Source organism: Hibiscus syriacus, unplaced genomic scaffold, assembly GCF_006381635.1.
Source record: "Hibiscus syriacus cultivar Baekdansim isolate YM2019G1 unplaced genomic scaffold, ASM638163v2 tig00110063_pilon, whole genome shotgun sequence".
NCBI lineage: Eukaryota > Viridiplantae > Streptophyta > Magnoliopsida > Malvales > Malvaceae > Hibiscus > Hibiscus syriacus.
The window spans coordinates 215,263-233,288 of record NW_024062583.1 but is presented as its reverse complement, the minus strand read 5'-3'; the positions used below and the strand labels follow the sequence as shown (position 1 = coordinate 233,288).

General features: G+C 35.5%; 2 protein-coding genes, 1 long non-coding RNA gene and 2 other non-coding genes across 5 annotated transcripts; 1 reads left to right on the top strand and 4 right to left on the bottom strand.

Moving 5' to 3' along the window:
• The first annotated feature begins 1,879 nt into the window (after positions 1–1,879).
• Positions 1,880–6,353, top strand: LOC120214439 (protein NLP4-like). Its single transcript, XM_039212332.1, has 5 exons — positions 1,880–1,936; positions 2,391–3,330; positions 3,658–3,705; positions 3,794–4,775; positions 5,071–6,353. The coding sequence occupies exons 2-5, from the start codon at positions 2,476–2,478 to the stop codon at positions 5,955–5,957; spliced, it is 2,772 nt and encodes a 923-aa protein (XP_039068263.1). The 5' UTR covers positions 1,880–1,936; positions 2,391–2,475; the 3' UTR covers positions 5,958–6,353.
• Positions 6,354–6,695: 342 nt separating this feature from the next.
• On the bottom strand, positions 6,696–10,846 carry LOC120214422 (the record flags this gene model as incomplete). The annotated part of the gene is made up of 9 exons (XM_039212320.1): positions 6,696–7,414; positions 7,810–7,958; positions 8,064–8,412; positions 8,497–8,565; positions 9,408–9,506; positions 9,598–9,643; positions 9,726–9,804; positions 9,917–9,953; positions 10,487–10,846. Coding segments are annotated over 9 exons (1,797 nt in total), but the record flags the coding sequence as incomplete, so codon positions are not given.
• A 997-nt stretch (positions 10,847–11,843) lies between these two features.
• Positions 11,844–14,088, bottom strand: LOC120214437. The gene is made up of 2 exons (XR_005524866.1): positions 12,920–14,088; positions 11,844–12,089 (listed from the first exon to the last, which is right to left on the bottom strand). It is a non-coding gene; the product is annotated as an uncharacterized LOC120214437 (long non-coding RNA).
• Positions 12,885–12,946, bottom strand: LOC120214447. The gene has a single exon (XR_005524867.1). It is a non-coding gene; the product is annotated as a small nucleolar RNA snoR101 (small nucleolar RNA).
• LOC120214449 lies at positions 13,253–13,316 on the bottom strand. The gene has a single exon (XR_005524868.1). It is a non-coding gene; the product is annotated as a small nucleolar RNA snoR101 (small nucleolar RNA).
• Positions 14,089–18,026: the final 3,938 nt, after the last annotated feature.

The window sequence follows — 18,026 nt, the reverse complement described above, 5'->3', positions numbered from 1 at the left end:
CTAAAATGTAAATTTTACAAATTATGAGGACTGCGGACAGGGTTTAACTATTGTATAATTACGCGCATAGTCCTTCCCGAAACGACGTCGTTCGGGAAGGACTATAAAAGGTCCAAACCGGCTGGCCCTTCGGGCCAGCTATCTCATTTCTTCTTCTTTTTTCTCTCTCTCAAACAGAGAGAAAAGAGTTCTCTGGCTTCTCTCTAAACTGAGAGAAACCGTCCCGGTCAGCCACCGCTACCGGCTCCGACCACCGCTGCCGGCCACCGCTGATGGTGGCCGGAAATTACAAAAATCCACCAGAATATAGATCGGGACGGTCTAAAACCGTTTCCGGTGTTCTTTTTCCTTAAAAAGCTCACAATCGGAGCAGATCTACAAAAAAAATACCTTTGGTTTTCGTTGTATCCAGCGACGGTTGGGGTTCTCCGATGACAAGGTAAGCTTCTTTCCTCTCTTCTCTCCTTTTTTTTTTCCTTGCTGCGTTGATGTTGACTGAGATCGTTGGTATCTTTTAGTATATTTTTTTTCTCTGTTTTTTTTTTCTCTCTGTGTTCTCTGTCTCCTCTTTTTTTCTGTCTCTGTCTCCGGTTTTTTTTTTTTTTTTCAGGTTGGGGTGGTGGCTTTTATAGCCACCACCGTTGTAGCCGTCGGACCGGTCCGAAGAAGGGATCTCGGTGAGTCACCGGACTGCCAGTGGTGACTCACCCCGTAGCTATGGCGTGGACGGCTGGTGTTCTAGCTTCTGGAGTCTTCGGTTGGGACGTGGCAGCGGCGGAGGCGGCGAGATGGCAGCGGCGGCCGCGTGTCCCTAGGGTATCAGACCCTAGGGTTTCCATCTGGGGCAATCTGGACCGTTGGATCTCTCAGATCCAACGGCTGTGATGAGGCGGCCGGCTAGATTAGGGTTAGGAAATCCTAACTGGAACCCCAAATGTTTAGGGTTTCTTGTTTGATTTGGACCGGTTCTGGTTTGTTTGTAACTGGGTCAGTCCAGTTGTAATTGGTCTGTAATTATTTATTTATATATATTTATTTAATATATATTTAATAATAATAATAATAATGATAATAATAATAATAATAATAATAATAATATGGATAAAAAATTAGTATCTTCAGCTGGCATTACAACAGGTGTTGATCATGTTAAATTAATATTATTATTCAAATCCAGAAAGAAAACTGTTTCCAGAAGCAAAAAATTGATGGAAAAGGAAACTGGTAAGTATTGCAAGTGGCAATTGATAGAGAATTGCCAAGTTTTAGCTTTAAGCAAACAGACATCAGTGGTCAGCCTCAGCTTCAGCGTGGACACCGCCCCCCCCCCCCCCCCAAAAAAAAAAACTTCTCTCTCTCAATTCCAAGGAAATGACTTTCAAGATCAAGTGGTGCACACTCAGAAAGCAACTTCTTTTTTTTTTTTTTTGGGTTTTTCAATTTGAACAATTTTGATTCAGCGATACCCTCCATTATTAATTAAGCAAAGGATAGCATCGGAAAAACAAAAGCAGATTAGTTGTTGTTGAAATAGTCTTTCCATCGGCAATTTCAAGGCGCAAGGGCATGATTTGTTTATGTTTGGCGTGGGGACTGCTGCCAGCAGTGTTAGACAATGATTCAAAGGTCGAATCTTTTTTCTTTAAAAACATGGAATGACAAGAGTCTAAATTCTCTAGTGAGTCTCAGATTATATCTATGAGCATTAGACACAACAGCTCGTTTTGAACAGAGACAGCCTGTTCCAAGCTCTTAAGCTGATCTTTCTTTGTTTCTCACGTTCTTGACTCGCTCCTGCTTCTTCATACAATTTTCAACTTTCAAGAGACGATAAATAAATATTTCAGAGAATAAACAATAGGGTATGCCCAATGGTGGTGTTGTAGTACTCGTTTGAGATTTGGGGTGTCTTCGAAGAATATCCACGTACTACTTGGTGAGTTGCTGTCTTTTCTCCTTATTTTTATCGGTTTTAGTGGTTGAAAATGTTTTGGGTTATATCAGTCCTTAAACCAGATTAGTTTTTATTAATTGTTTCGAATAAAACGAGAACCTTGAACAAAATATGCTGAATCCTGAAGGAATCTGCTGATTATTGTTTTTTTCCTCGTTTTAATTTTAGCATCATGAAATATGGTGCTCCTCATATTGGGATTTATCCATTGATTGATTATTGTCTTACTTGCTGCTGATTTGCATCTTGTTTTTTCTTTGGTTTTGACTGATTTTAGATGCAGAACAGAAAAACAGAATCCTAATCTTTATATGATTTCTGTGCGTAACATTTATTTCTGTCTTAAGTTTTTTAGCCTATCGGTTCTTATGATCCTATCCTAGTTGGTATTCCAATCCTGAAGATTTTGATCTGTCACATTTTTCACTATGAACAGATTACATAGTGAAGTCAGGAATCGATACTAGAAGTTATTCTCGTGAAGATTCATAGTTGACACAGGAACATCCTCCGAAATTGTCATGGAAGATTCCATTTTCTCACCAGGAATGTATTTGGATTACATGGATGAATTGTTGTTAGATGGATGTTGGTTGGAGACAAGTCCAACTGAGGGGTCTGATTTCCTTAATCCTAACGTTTTCTTTGATCATGGATTCTTATGGCCATCTTCGGACTCTATTGCTGGTGATTTTGGTGGTAGCCTCATTCAAGGAGAGAATGAAATATCAGTGTTGCCTGGATATTCACATATGAATCAAACTCATTCTCAAGGTACTAATTTTAGCCACAACATGGTTGATGATGTTGAGCCAACTCATAATCTAAATGGTGATTGTATAACGGAGGCTTCTGAGCTGAGTAGAAGATGGTGGATCGGACCCAGAACTAATCAAGGTCCTTCAACCTCTGTCATGCAGAGGTTAATTGGGGCACTAAATCATATAAAAGATGTTGCACAAGAAAAAGACGTCCTTGTACAACTATGGCTACCTATAAATAAAGAAGGTAAACGTGTTCTGACGACCAATGAACACCCCTTTTCACTTGATCCCAACAGCCAAAGGCTTGCAAGTTATAGGAACATCTCTGTTAAATATCAGTTCTCAGTCGAGGAAGATTCTAAGGACATGGCAGGATTGCCTGGCCGTGTTTTCTTGAGTAAGATCCCTGAGTGGACTCCTGATGTCCGATTCTTCAGAAGTGATGAATATCCTCGAGTCGATCATGCTCAACAACATGATGTCCGTGGAACCTTTGCCCTTCCTGTATTTGAACAAGGTAGTAGGACTTGCTTGGGTGTTATTGAAGTTGTGATGACAACTGAGAAAATCAAGATTCGGCCAGAGCTGGAAACCGTTTGCAAAGCATTGGAGGTCCTTCCTTTTACCTGTTTGATCATTTTAATTAACTTGTTATAACTCTTGGAGAATTGCATTTGGAGATTATTGGCCAGTATCATGCATGTGATTAATGATTAAATTTCTAAAGGAACCTTTTTTTCTGCTTGAAGAAGCTTGTTGAGTTTTTATGCTCGTCTCTTTATGTTTTTCCATTTAGTTTTCTTCGTTTCTTTTTCATGATTTTCCACCATTTATACTGTCTTAAGCTGTTGCAATTAACTTTGTGTTTATAGTTGCATTTTGGAGCATTCAGTTTGAATCCTGATACTGCTACTTCATCCTGTTTTTCTTCATAAGCAGGCTGTCAATCTTAGGAGTTCTATAACTTCCACTACTGAAAACATAAAGGTAATTTCTCTCACCGTTTTGAAATGAACTGAATTGTTAAGTTCTCAATTTGTTCTTGCATTTAAGGATTAGCCTCACACTTTACCAGGCATGCGATCGTTCCTACCAAGCTGCCCTACCGGAGATCAAAGAAGTTTTAAGGTGTGCTTGTGAGTCGCACAGATTACCTCTGGCTCAGACTTGGGTTTCTTGTATGCAGCAAGGTAAAGAGGGTTGTCGGCATTCCATCGAGAACTACATTCATTGTGTGTCTACTGTGGATGATGCTTGCTATATAGTTGAGCCTGATATCCGGGGTTTTCATGAGGCTTGCTCCGAACATCACTTGTTAAAAGGTCAGGGTGTTGCTGGGAGAGCATTTATGACTAACCAGCCATGCTTCTCAACTGACATAACCTCCTTTAAGAAGACTGAATATCCGCTTGCACACCATGCAAGGATGTTTAAATTGCATGCTGCTGTTGCCATTCGTTTGCGATGCATTCACACTGGTGAAGCAGACTATGTCTTGGAGTTCTTTTTACCTGCCTACTGCAGAGATCTTGAAGGGAAAAAGGAAATGCTTAATTCGCTATCCAGGGTTATACAACAAGTATGCTGTAGCTTACGAGTTGTCACAAATAAGGAGCTAGAGGAAGAAACAGATTTGACAGTTGGTGAACTTATAGCCCCTTCGGACGGCATAACAAGTACAGAAGAGTCATCAAAAGAGCAGTGCACTCATCATTCAGAAAAGTATTCAAGAGAAAATCCATCTTGGACTGCAGGTCTCACTGATGTTAAACAAAGCAGTAGTAGTAGCACTAACACCACCACGGTACACAGGAAAGAGAAGGCAAGGGTGGTGACAGTGACAGATAAAATATTATCTAAGGTGAAGAGGCATCAACAACGTATTAGCCTACGTTTTGGATGTGGAGACTCTACTGTTAATGAGATAAGCTTTTCAAGTGTGGCTAAGGGAAAAACAGGAGAGAAGAGGCGCAGCAAGGCAGAAAAAACAGTCACCTTGCAAGTTCTCCGCCAATATTTTGCTGGAAGTCTAAAAGAGGCAGCGAAAAGTCTTGGTGGTAAGTATCTGTGGATGTTTCGGTTTAGCGTAGGCTTGATAGATAAACAGCCTAACGTTTTGTGCTTAAAAGAAGTTACTGTTGAAAAATGGAGACAAAAAAGGTTAAGGGCTTAAATCAGCATGTCACCATGTTTGTTGCTATTTTCTTTCTGTTAGTTTTCTGGTATCTGTATGTTTCGTAAAGTATAGATATATAGCATGGCATGATATACTGATGAAAATAAATGTAAACTGTTGGCTATTATTTCTCTATAGTTTGATGTCATTTACTGTTTTCTTTCAATATTTTTCAGTGTGCCCCACAACCTTGAAAAGAATCTGTAGGCAACATGGAATAAAACGCTGGCCATCTCGAACTATCAAGAAAGTTGGACACAACTTACAGAAACTCCAACACTACATTGATTCAGTACAAGGTGCCTCTGGTGCTTTTCATACGAGTGCCATGCACCCAAACTTCCCAGAGACGGCTTCTCCAAGATCATCAGGAAAGAGTGCATTATTGGCCTCAAACTCGGGGATGAATGGCAAGCCAAAGCAAACAACCTTACAGCCCGAGGGTGGTAATTTTGGTTCCCAAGCTGCTACTTCAAATTCACCTTCCGCCTCATGTAGTCAGAGTTCCGATTCAAGTCATACTTCTTCTTCTGGGACGCATCAACTTTCAAAATTTAACATGTCCAGTAATGAAGGTCTTATAATAAGAGAGAAATCTGGGGATGGTGAGCTGAAAAGGATTACAAGTGAAGCAGAGCAGCACACCTCAAGTCATGGACTCAGCTTTAGATCACAGAGCCTTACATATTTTAAGGAACAGGTTGCCCCTGACAGCATTCATCCCATAATTACAAAGAACACCAATCCAATTGCTCAGGATTTGGATGCTCAAAGGGTAAAAGTCACCTATGGAGATGTGAAGATACGTTTCCGCATGCAAAGTAGATGGCAATTTAAGGATTTAGTGCATGAAATTGGAAGACGGTTTAATATAGATGATATAGCTGGATTTGATCTCAAGTACTTAGATGATGATTCTGAGTGGGTCTTATTAACATGTGATGCTGATTTGGAGGAGTGTATTGATGTGAATGGATGGTCTGAGGGCAACACAATTAAACTCTTATTACAAGTTTCTCATCGCCATTTGGAGCAGTCTTCAGGCAGCACAGCTCCTTCTTGATCTGAAGTACCGCCCATATGATTCAGATTCGGTTCCAATCGAGAAAACAATGTTTTCGAGAACAGGGATCTCAATTGTTGAATGCATTGGTGAAGGAAAAACTCGTTTCTGACTTCCTTTGCATATAACATTGGAAGAAGTAAAATAAAGGAGCAAAAGAGAACTTTCCAGGAAACACTGTAATAGGATGGGGAGAAGTGAAGTTGATGCCCTGGATAGCTATTTTCAGCCACGTTTCCCATGTAATATATTGCATCAGGACAAGAAGATATCTCCAAAGGTAGGCTAGTAGAACAATGAATGAATGAGCCTTTTTCTAACCTTACCTGTACGATATTCACAACGCATGCTATTGTTTCCTTAGTTTACCAAGAACAATGCAAGTCAACTTTTATATGATGAAAACTATGATTCTATATTATCAAGATATTACTTGCTTTGTGGATGTACATGAAAAACATTGCTGATTAAATAAGATTAACAAAATGTTCCCTGCTTGGATCCAGAGTGGAGCAGAGGAAGGAGACAATTTAACACTGATCTAGAATTAAACACGAGAAGTGCATATATGCGTAAGAACAATATTTATGATTAGTACCACTAGTAGCATTTCTTTGCTACCCAACAACTCAAAATATAACAAGATGTTAGATGCCAGATGTTGGCATATAAATCTATAATTTTTAACCTATGAAAGAACTTGATATATATCTAGTTGAGGAACTACTGCGCCTTAACAGACCTTCCAATGAAGAATACAGTAAGTAAATTCATATACGGGCCAAGACCTAATATTGCAATTAGCGCACACATGCCAGCCACATCATATGGTAAGTGTTGGTTAATTATCACAGTTGCAATGCTAAATCCGGGAGCTGGGGTGAAGCAATTGGCACACTAGAACTAGGTGAAACAGGTGCCAGGAATCTCACATTAAGATCAGGGGCAAATGGAAGTAAATCCTTCTCATTATAGGAATTCCGCAGAAGCCCGACATTAGTTGCCGCATGCAACCCCATTTGAGACAAATAACCAACCCCAGACACACCAATAGAACCATTGAAACCAGAGTGTGGTAAAAGTCTTTGCTGAAACTGATGAGACGGTGCAGAAGCCAAATCATTTTGAGAAGTTAGACCACTGACAGTTTCTTTGTCTTCTTTAACTCGCAAAGGAGTTATACTTGCGGCAATGGAGTTTGAACTAGAAGTAGCTGCAGATAAAAATATGCCAGGAGTATTATCGGACGGAGGATTTGAAGATCTTTGCTTGTCAGAGAAGGAAAATTGAGGCTGCCCAACCGTCCTGTTTTCTCCTACCCATCCAGGACCAAACTTGAGCCCGGTAGGCAAAACACTTTCAATTTTTCTTGAAGCAATTTTCCAAACAACAGGTCCAAGATTTGCAGCAAAACGTGCCAAGCTTGTAGCATAACCATTTTCTGCCCTCAAACCAACCTGATAGAAATCAGAAGGGGGAAAAAGGTTACCACTTACCAATGGATGCAAACATAATTGACACAAAATAAAATTGAGATAAAAAAAAAGTAGTTGTCAATGTGGTTGCCATATCATATAAGGGATCAAGCAGTCTATTCTTCCGGTGATCTGGATAGTTTTCTATTCTCTATAAACACTAGTTGTCAGAATATTCAAAAACCCTTTTGGATAGACATATAAACATATAATAGGATCAAATCACCAGAACAAACCTATCTATACTTGCACCAGAACGTTTTCATGCAATTTATTATGACAGTAGGGTGGAAAAGGTCGACCAAACATTCCATCTTATAGCTCATTATTAATCCATTAACTAATGCATTAATGACCATTATTTGCAGCACACACACCGGAACTAGTTGCTTCAGTTCTCCATCCAAGGTGGAAAAGATATGTTGCTCATGTCCAGAAGTCAACGAATGGTTGTAGGAGTCCCGCCTGTTCTCATCTACTGCAAAATGTTTCATCCCATACTTCATCACAGCCTTCACAACAGAAGCTACAAAATGAGAGAAAAAATAGCTCAATATGAATATAAAAAACATGCAGTAAATAACATTTCACATTTAAAAAGGTTAAGAATCAGACTGTTAAAATAGCGAACCTGGAAATTCATTCTCCCATTCAGTTGAACAGCTGGCATAATTTTCTTTGCTAGGAGAACCCCAGGAGGACCTGATTAATGTATCAGCAGGCCATAGCTTGCGGGAAGTACGTTCTTTCCTCAAATTGTAAGTGTTTGAAAGGCTGGAAGCATCTCTACCAGCAGCTAGAGTTGCATTTGAGGGATGCTCAGAACCAACACTGTCAAAAGATGATGACACCAATGACTTTTTGAGGCTCTTTCCAGGTGGTCTTCCTCTCCTCACAACTTTAGGTTGGGGTTCACCTTCATCACTATCTTGCCTCAAATCCCCAAAGTCATTTTTAGCCAGATCTTGTATTGATCGTGCCTAACAAACCACTTCAGATGTTTAAACTAACAGAAACCAGAGTGTCGTGACAAAGGAATTAATACAACTAAGACCTAAACAAACCTGTCGAAAGTAAATTGTATCCGGTGCATTATACTGCATTGCATTCGAGCATATTAGAAAAACATCCATCTGCATGGGAAAAAAAACTCGCATATTTCATTTCTAGTTCCAGAAACATCAGGTATCATGCCAGAAAAGCATATGCAAGAAACTAAATCCCAAAAACAAAGTTTTGTTACATGTTTGTAAAAACTAAAGACTATCCTCAATGGAAAAGTCCAGTGCATACATACTGACTTGAAAATAATTTCAATGGGAATTTCATCTTCTCGGTTAACCTCAAAAAGCAACTCACAGCATATACAGTTGTCTGCTAGGGAAGATAATGATGTTATGATCCCAAGCTAAACAAAACAAGTTCAGCAATAAAATTCACAAATCATGGGCATTTCCAATTGGATTCTACGTCATATAAACATTGATATAAAAGGGCAAATAGAAATACGAAATACATACAAAGAATATAGTGCAGTACATGCTTAGTGAAACAAATTAAATTGTAAATAACTCATAGGATATGCAGGGGCTGAGAATTATTGTAATTGGTTTATGATTGTGTATTTTTTTCACAGGCATTGTAGCAAAAGTTTGCTGTTAGTTGGAATAAAGCTTACTTATCCAAAAGCCAAATTAAAGAATTTTGAGGCTTAAGTGACTAAAATGCTATAACAGACAACTGGACTTAAAATGACAAACTAAAACATTATAGCCAGCAACATTGCCACTTAATCAGCATATTCATTCTACAGAATACACAAATCAACCAAATCCAGAAAAACAGAAACTTAAACACCATTAAAGGTAGAACAGTCAAACAACTTAATCAGACATCCCTCTCCACCTCGCCTGAGAGTAGACAGATAGATGAAAATTGCATCCATATTAGCAAAGAGAAGGCTTGCAAAACAAACCTCAAATTGTTCCAAGGTAGTATAAGCTCCACCATCAAGTTTTTTCCTGACAGTCAAAAAGTCCATTGGGTGTGCAATAATGCCATGGTAATCAGGAAGCTGTATCGAGTAACAATCCAACATTATCTCATGAACTGGGATTTCTCTTTCCAATAATCTACATTATGCAAGAATGAAAATGAAAATCCACCTCTTCAGGATCCACTGGCTCTGAGAATACCCCGTAAGTGTCTTTCCTGTAGAAACAATCAAAATCCAATAAACATAAGATAGAAAGAAAAACAAATGAACCAAAAAATTTTAAAATAAAAATATTACTTTTGAAGCCTGTCAAGAATGAACACCAACAACTTTTTGTCTGGCAAAGGAGTCGTGGGGCCAGACTCCACCGGTGACCCTGTCCACAAATAAACCACAAAATTAGTTTATTTACCAAAACCCAAAACCTCTTTTTCTTTTTAAGAATCCCCAGAAATGCCTTTTTCATGAAAACCGAGATTGATTTATACCATGAAGAGTGTCTGTCGCTTTCGGTAACTTTTCTTCCTGTAAATAAGATAAACTCTCGTATCAATAACAAACATATATATATATATATATTGGAAGAGATATTGGCCTTGATTATTTTCCTTGATCAATGAAGAATCAGTGAGGAAAGTTACAGTAAAAATGCTACAATAATGCAGAACAAGTACCCAAAAGAAGGACTTCGAAGTATAATTAGTAAAGCAAAAGACAAAATGAAGTTTGTCAGAATGATGGTCTTTGCATCTATTGTTTTGCTCAAAAATAAAGGTCGGATTAGATGGCAGACAATAAATTATAAAATAGTAACGGAAAAATCGTAAATCAGGAAAGAAAAGAAAACTGTGCTCAACCCAACCCGTTCATTCATCTCCGTTTCAATTTCCAATTATAAAAATTCGGCGCACGAAAGTTCGAAACCCAAAATATAAACACTAAAAATAAAATATCCAAAAAAGCAGGAAAATCATTTTTTTGTTTCTATTTTTAAAACAGCGCTTCAGAAAACCCGCGAATATAAATATATATAAATGTTTTAATGTAGGATTAATCACCGTCTGGTCAGATCCAGGCTTGACAGTGGTGAACTTGCGACGTTTGAATGACGCGTCGGGTTCGTCACCATCCGCAATAGAATCAGATCCAGGGGAGGCCGAATTGTGCGCCAAAGCAATCGAATAATGCTGATGAGTACCGGAAGAATTGAAGCCAACCAATAGTTTATGCTTCTTCTGTTGGCGGTCATCGTCGTCGTCGTCTCCTCCGGAAACCGGGGAGCCACCGTTGAGATTGGAGTGGCGGAGAGAGGACCGGCGGGTCAAATTGATCGAAGAATTAGGGTTAATGTGATTAGGGTTTTTTTGTTGCGGTTGCTGTGGCTCCTGCAATTTTTGTTTGAGAGAACGTTTTTGAAGTCACACCACCACCACCCATTGTCTCTTTTTTTCTTTTTTTTTTTGCTCTCTAAACAACCTTTGGTTTCATTACTTCGTTTATACCAGTTTTGTTATACAGCCACGTCACCTTTGTCAATCAAAGATTGATAAAATTGAAAGATGGATGATCAAAATAAAAAGGAATAGTAATTCAATGATCATTGATATAATTTGCTTTCTTTTTATTGTTACTTTTATTAGGAACAGAGGGGTAAAACACAAGATGCAAGCATGGAGGGGAAGTCACGTGAAATGGACGGAAGTACACGTGCCCAATACTCACGAGAAAGTGTGAGGGGCAAATTTCATTTTCTATGTACTTGAAAAATGAAAATTAGAAAATACAAAGATAATTTATGTTTTCCACAAACCAAGCCTCTAGTAGATAGCAATAAGCTGCAAGCCTACAAATATTAGTTTTTTTTCTTTCAAATCAAAGTTTATGGCATAAATAATCGTAGAAGTCGCATGATAAACGATTTACATTAAATCTTGATTTAAGCTGTGTTTAAATCAACCCTAATAATCCACGTCTAAACTCTTAAAGCATAACATCGATCCCACGTCTAATCTCTGGAGAATTCTATTACAACCCTTGAATACTTCAACTCGACACTTTTTGTTTTATCCCTTTAGATGATGTTGCTGGCAGGGATGGTGCTTCTGAATCAAATTGGCTGGTATCATTCGTGTCATTATCTTCCTTATTCACACCAACTACATCTTGCAAAGGAATACCATCAAGTGCTCCTTTGCCTATGAGCTACCCAATTGACCCCCCCCCCCCTTTAGCGCCTATCTTTTCTCTATCTTTAGCAAAAAGCATCAACTTATCGTAATTAGCAATTCTTGTAGTCATCCATTTTTTGCATCAGTTTTGACTGGCAAACAAGTAAGCATAATAGGTGCAGGAAATTAGTTCCATTAATTAATAGAATCAATTAAATAAGGCAGATAATTTGAACAATAATACTCCACCAACCTTCACTAGTGCTTTCCAATGTTCAGGCTTAGCAGTCCACATTTTAGTGTCTAGACTCCAAGCAAAACCACTTCTGCACTTGAAAAGGTCACAACACTCGAAAAAGTCATGCTTCAGAGACTTTATTCGATTTTTCAGGTGACCTTTCTCAATTGGTATCCCAATCTTTTCATGCAATTCATTTACCATATTTTCATATGCCATTGTAGTGAAGACCTTACCAACCCTGTTTCCCAAACTCTGTTGGTGTAAGAGAGCATCATGAGGACATAATCCATAGGCTGTGTCCACTACAAAACATCCCTTTTAATAATATTCTTAGATTTACCAATTATGCTTACCTGCACAGTCAATAAGATCTTCGGAATGATAACAATTGAAGGCATTATGCTCATCTAATTATAGGAAAGAATCAAATACAACCAGGTAGTTAAACAGGATTAAGAATAGATCTTCACTTCAAATGATTAACCGAATAAAAATAAAACACCGTCAAAAATAGAATCCAGAGGATGTGTATGAATTAACAAAAAAGAAACACATCCCCTTTTAAAAGAAACTGAAGTGCACCCTTAGATATGGGTATTTCCTCAATGTGCATTCTGTATTATAGCAATTAGCGTTTTTGCTTATGATTTGCTTTCATCCTTTACACCTAGCAGTAACCCTAAATAAAATAATATGCTACCATTATAGTGTATTAGTGTAAATTGTAGCACTAGCACTCATGCACCATACATAACCCAAGTTGATCAAAGGTCGTTGACAACTTATTCCTCAGCCTATACTAAGCATTATCTATAAAAATAGTACAACAGTAGAATACACAATAGAGAAAATAAGTAAACATACACTAATAAAATATGAGTCACCTAGTTCTTAAAAAGTGAGCCCGGCTTCAGATTTTGAAGCAACAAGGCAGGCTAAATACATAAATCAGATCAAATAATTATTTGTTTTAAAAAGAAGACAAAAAAATGGATGGATGAAAGAAAATGGCCTATTGTAATTTGTAATATTTGGTACAACGAGAAGGGCATTAGGGCATACTTCTCAACAGGTAAACTTACCTGAAGTTCAGAGATCAAGTGTAAGCATCATGCGCCCTAGCTTCGCACCACAATTTAAAAGTCATAACTATCATTTGATGAATTAATTAGTTATTTAAACTCATATCAGGATGAACATAGATGAAAAAGATTCCCTTGAAGGGATATGGAGCCATCGTTTATTTCCATTTAGGAAAAAATGGTTAAGCCATGGCTTCAAAATTTGAAGCAACAGGACACCCTAAATGCACAAATCAGATCAAAGGAATATTTTTCTTTTAAAAAGAAAACAAAAGACTAGAAGGGGAATGAAAATGATCTATTCTAATTTGTACAATGCAGTGCAATCGGAAGTGCATCAGTACATATATTTCTCAACAGGTAAACTTACCTGAATTTCAGAGATCAAGTGTAAGCATCACGCGCCCAAGGTTTGCACCACAATTTAAAAGTCATAACAACATTTTACACGGATTCCTTTTTCTCCCTCATCCCACCACCAACAATTTAATGACAAATAACCAAAAAATTGCATTACCGTTTGTACATAATGAGATGAAAAATATAAACCGGAAGCACAAATCTATAATCATTAAGTGAAGGACTAACCAAATAAATGGTTAGCTAGAAAGAAGAGCACTTTGATAAACAGTAGTCTTACATGCGCACATCCAACTCTTATTTTTGGGTCGTGGTATCGAATCCCATAAAGGACATTTTATAATTCGAAGGTTTATTACAGAAGCTACTCTCAACCATTGGAGCAGTCTACTATCCTACCTCCCCTTATCTCATTACATATGAGAATAAGAGTCAGTTAATTTAAGGACAAAACCGCTATTGTAAACAAAATACGCACCCTTTAGCAAAAAGAGGTTCGTCCATAGTCATAATACACAAAACATCCCTCAAACTTGACATTAATTTAATGAGACCAATGACCAGGTGAGCAAATGGAATTAAGAAACCCTAATTCCGATAAGAGGGTCGGGTAACAATAATAGCAAGTAATAAAAGGAGAATAAGAGATTCAGAGAATAAGAGCAGGACGAAATCAAAGGATTAATAGATGAAAGAAAACCTGTTTAAGGACTGGAGAGGGCCGGCGAGCTGATCTTCGTCTGCATCGATTGGAAACTGAAGCCTGGCAACTACAGGTAGTAGGGCAGAGAGCACCTGATGGACCCCGAGCAGGGGGGGGACCAGTAAAAACTCTTAACTGATGTAATATTACGGTACGGGCCTTTCTATTAAAACCATGTAGTATTGCTCTCACAAGTCGGCCCATTTTTCTCATGTCTATTTCTAAGATTTTGTCTCGTCGTTTACCGAAAATTCCAAAATCAAAAGAAAGAGTTAATTGCGTCTCGTTTCAAGTTATGAATCAAATTTTTAATTTAGTCTTTAAATTTTAAAAGTATTATAATTTAATCTTTAAGCTATTCATATCATTTCAACAAGTTTTTATATTAATTTAACAAATTATTTTTACATTAAATGTCTACTTATATATATATAAAGTTTAATAAATTTTAAATATTCTACAATATTGTATGAAAAATTTAAATCTAATATGTTAAAATAACCTAACCAAATTTTAATGATTATTTTTTACATGACAGATTCAAACTGTCCATATAACATGCGCATACATATTTAAAATTTGATTCAAAAAATTTTAAATATGCTCTACACTAAACTTGAATCGACGTTTAATGCTTAAAAACTAACAGAATGACATGCTTGAAATGATATTGATAGTTTGAGACTAATATATAATGTTTCAAAGTTTATGGACTATTACAAAAGCTGGTCATAGTTTGGGGAAACCTCATGCAATTTAACTCCAAAAGGAATAAAAAAGACGAGAATAGAAAACAAATAGAGCAGACAAAAACTATAAAATTGGCTCCCAATTTTCTATGCATAAAATCTATGACATTTACAACAATGTTAGTATTTACAAGCCCCTTGCTTATAAAATCAATAATCAGTGTTTATAATATTAATATATTAATCGTAGCATAAATCATAATATTAATTAACAAATATTTATACCAATAATTAATATTATAACATTAATTAAAGCTATAACACTCATTATTTATAATTAAAGTATTTTTTTATAAAACAAATATAATTATATTCAACGTAATTTATACCAAACATTCTTTGCTAGGATTACTTCCCATTGCAGATGCGTATATGAAGACTGTTCAACTATGTATTTATTTATTTTACATGCATTGCATTTTATCTTTATTTTTAATTTTCTGACTGTCGGATGTCTTCCATAGAATCTGCTCTCAATCCTGACATTGGGGGCAGCCTACTACCCTACCTCCCCTTACCCCATTGCATATGGAAATAGGGTTTTGTTATTGTTGTTGTTGTAATTATATATTTAAAAAATTAATCAAATGCTTAAGTTGGAATTTTAGCTGTACATGAGAGGTTTTATTAAATTTTATGGGATATATTGATATTAAAATCAATGATCAGTGAGATGATATTAAGTTCAATTGCGCTGTCGTCCTTCAAATAGAAAAGATTGAATTGCTCTGGAAATGAAAATTAGAGGATGGGCTGAGGGCTTCGGCATTGGCATTGGGCATTAACCATTGATAATTGGGCTACAATTTAAGATTCTATTCAACAGAACTGGACTGGGCTAGATAGCGCGTCCAGTACTGTTCTTTTTTGATAAACAATGAGAATAATTTTATTCTGAAAGTTGATTAGTAAGATTAGATAATATACCCTTGAGATTAAAATCAATGAAAGAATGAGTATCTAGATTTACTTGTCACAGTAATAGATAGAGAGATTTATAACTATTGTGAATATTAAAAAACATATATCTACAAAAAAATATTTTATTATATATACTGTATAGATAATAAGAAATTATTTGAATTATTTCCATGCCAATTAATAATTTTAATATCAAATAACTAATTATTTTATTTAATATTAATTTCATAAATATAAAATATATATAATGTATAGTAAAAAAATTTAATAAATTTAGGGTCAACTGCATAAATGACCACCTAACTATGGGGCTTGGTCTCAAAATGACCATCACTTTTAAATTTGCAACAATATGACTAGTGGAATATTTAAATGATTTCAATATTGCCATGTCTTTAACATTTAACGGAAATGTTTATGAGACAATTAACAAAATTGGTATAATTGGAGTGTGGGTCCTTGTAAAGTTATGTATTCGTGGTGCTGGCACCCTGCTTTGTTTTCTTCCATTTTGGTCACTACTTTTATATGATTTGTTTCCTTAAATTTTCATTTAATGCAATTTGATTCTGATTATATTTTTAATAAATAGGCTAAATCTAATATTTAGGAAACAATAAAAATATTTTTATATATATTATATATAGTTAATGATAGAAATAAAAATAGACAAGTGAGGACTAAATATAGGCCAATTGATAATATTTATATTTATTTATTAATGATTATATATATGAAATTATATTAAAAATTAAATTAAAAATTTATTGAACATACCTGAATTCCTAAGCACAATTTAAAATCAACAGATAAATTTATAATTTGAATCTTAAATATTTTTCTTATGATTATAATTTGAATATTAAATTATTTTTAATGATTTCATATATATAACCATTGAAAATAAATATGAAAACAATAAATTTAGTTTAAAAATATGAAAAAATAAATATTTAGTCAAATTCTCAATTGATCTAGATGTAAGTTCTCACTTATCCATTTTTATTTTTTTATCATTAACTATAATATATATATATATATATATATAATTTCTAAATATTAGATTTAGCTTATTGGTTAAGGCTTGCTTGGTTACTAGTTCATTTTGAGTTCAAATCTAATTACATTATTTTAATTTTTTTTGTATAAACTTGAACAAGTTATATAACATAGGTATTATCTCAATAACAAGCGTGAGAATTAGTTTAGTGGTTAAGGCATGTGTAGGTTGCCCTTGGAACCCAAATTGAATTTCCTTGGGTGTCAAAACTCATCTTCAATTATTGTCACTTCAATTCAAAATGTGACACATGTCACTTTTTGTTTGGATTGAGAATTTATTAAATTAAAATTAAAAAAAACCCTCTAATAAGATTGTAACATGTGTCACAATTTGATTGAAGAAATAAATTTATTAATTTAAATTGAAATTAGGACCTTATTAAAAATTAATAATTAAAGCTAATCTTGATGGTCAAATTGATTAATTCTAAAATCTAGGGGATTTAATCTATAAATTTAATACATGATTGAAGAAATAAAAGATTTTAAAGTTAATGCTTAAATTAAGGCATTAGACAAATTAAAAACAGAATCATGATCAAATTGCATTAAATGAAAATCCAAGGAAGCAATGGATGAAAACAAAGTAGGGTTCCAACACCACGAATACGTAACTTTATAAGGAATTGTGCCCTAATTATACCAATTTTATTAACTGCCACATAAACACTTTCATTAAATGTTAACAACAGATGACTATATTGAAACCATTTAAATAATTATGTAGTCATATTGACACAAATTTAAAAATAGTAGTCATCTCAAGACTAATTCCATAGTTTGGTGGTCATTTATGTAGTTTACCCATAAATTTATTAGTATGTAATATGAGATCTATTATGATTTTGTTTCTAGTTATAATAGTTAAAACAAAAGTTTTAAAATGATAGAATAATTTTTGAGTGAGATAACTTTTCTAAACTCTAGTTAAAACTTGGCGGTGCAGTGTGGTGAGATACTGTAAACGTGCCTCACCACACCATTAATGTTTCAAATATAAAATAACTTCTGTGAGAAAATACCCTATCCTAAGATTCGATCTCATTGAAGTCAACTCTATATATTGCACTTGCACAATGTACAATATATGACCAACTAGTGAGAATCCTAGTAAAATTAATAAAGATATGTCAAGCCGATCAGTCATTAATGTTACCTCAGCTTCATAACTTGGACTGGGGTATGGTAAGTCCATAATTGCAGCTATATTTACCAGACTCAACATACTCTATTCATCAAAATGCACATCCCGCTAGCTTCCCCACATCTTATCAAGCGAGGGTTTTGTAAAGAACAAAAGATAGCTATACGC

Excerpts from the sequence above, each read along its gene's own strand:
- LOC120214439 (XM_039212332.1), top strand. The coding sequence starts at position 2,476 with ATGGAAGATTCCATTTTCTCACCAGGAATGTATTTGGATTACATGGAT. Across the intron at positions 3,331-3,657 it reads CCGTTTGCAAAGCATTGGAG|GCTGTCAATCTTAGGAGTTC; the intron begins GTCCTTCCTTTT and ends CTTCATAAGCAG. Across the intron at positions 3,706-3,793 it reads CCACTACTGAAAACATAAAG|GCATGCGATCGTTCCTACCA; the intron begins GTAATTTCTCTC and ends ACACTTTACCAG.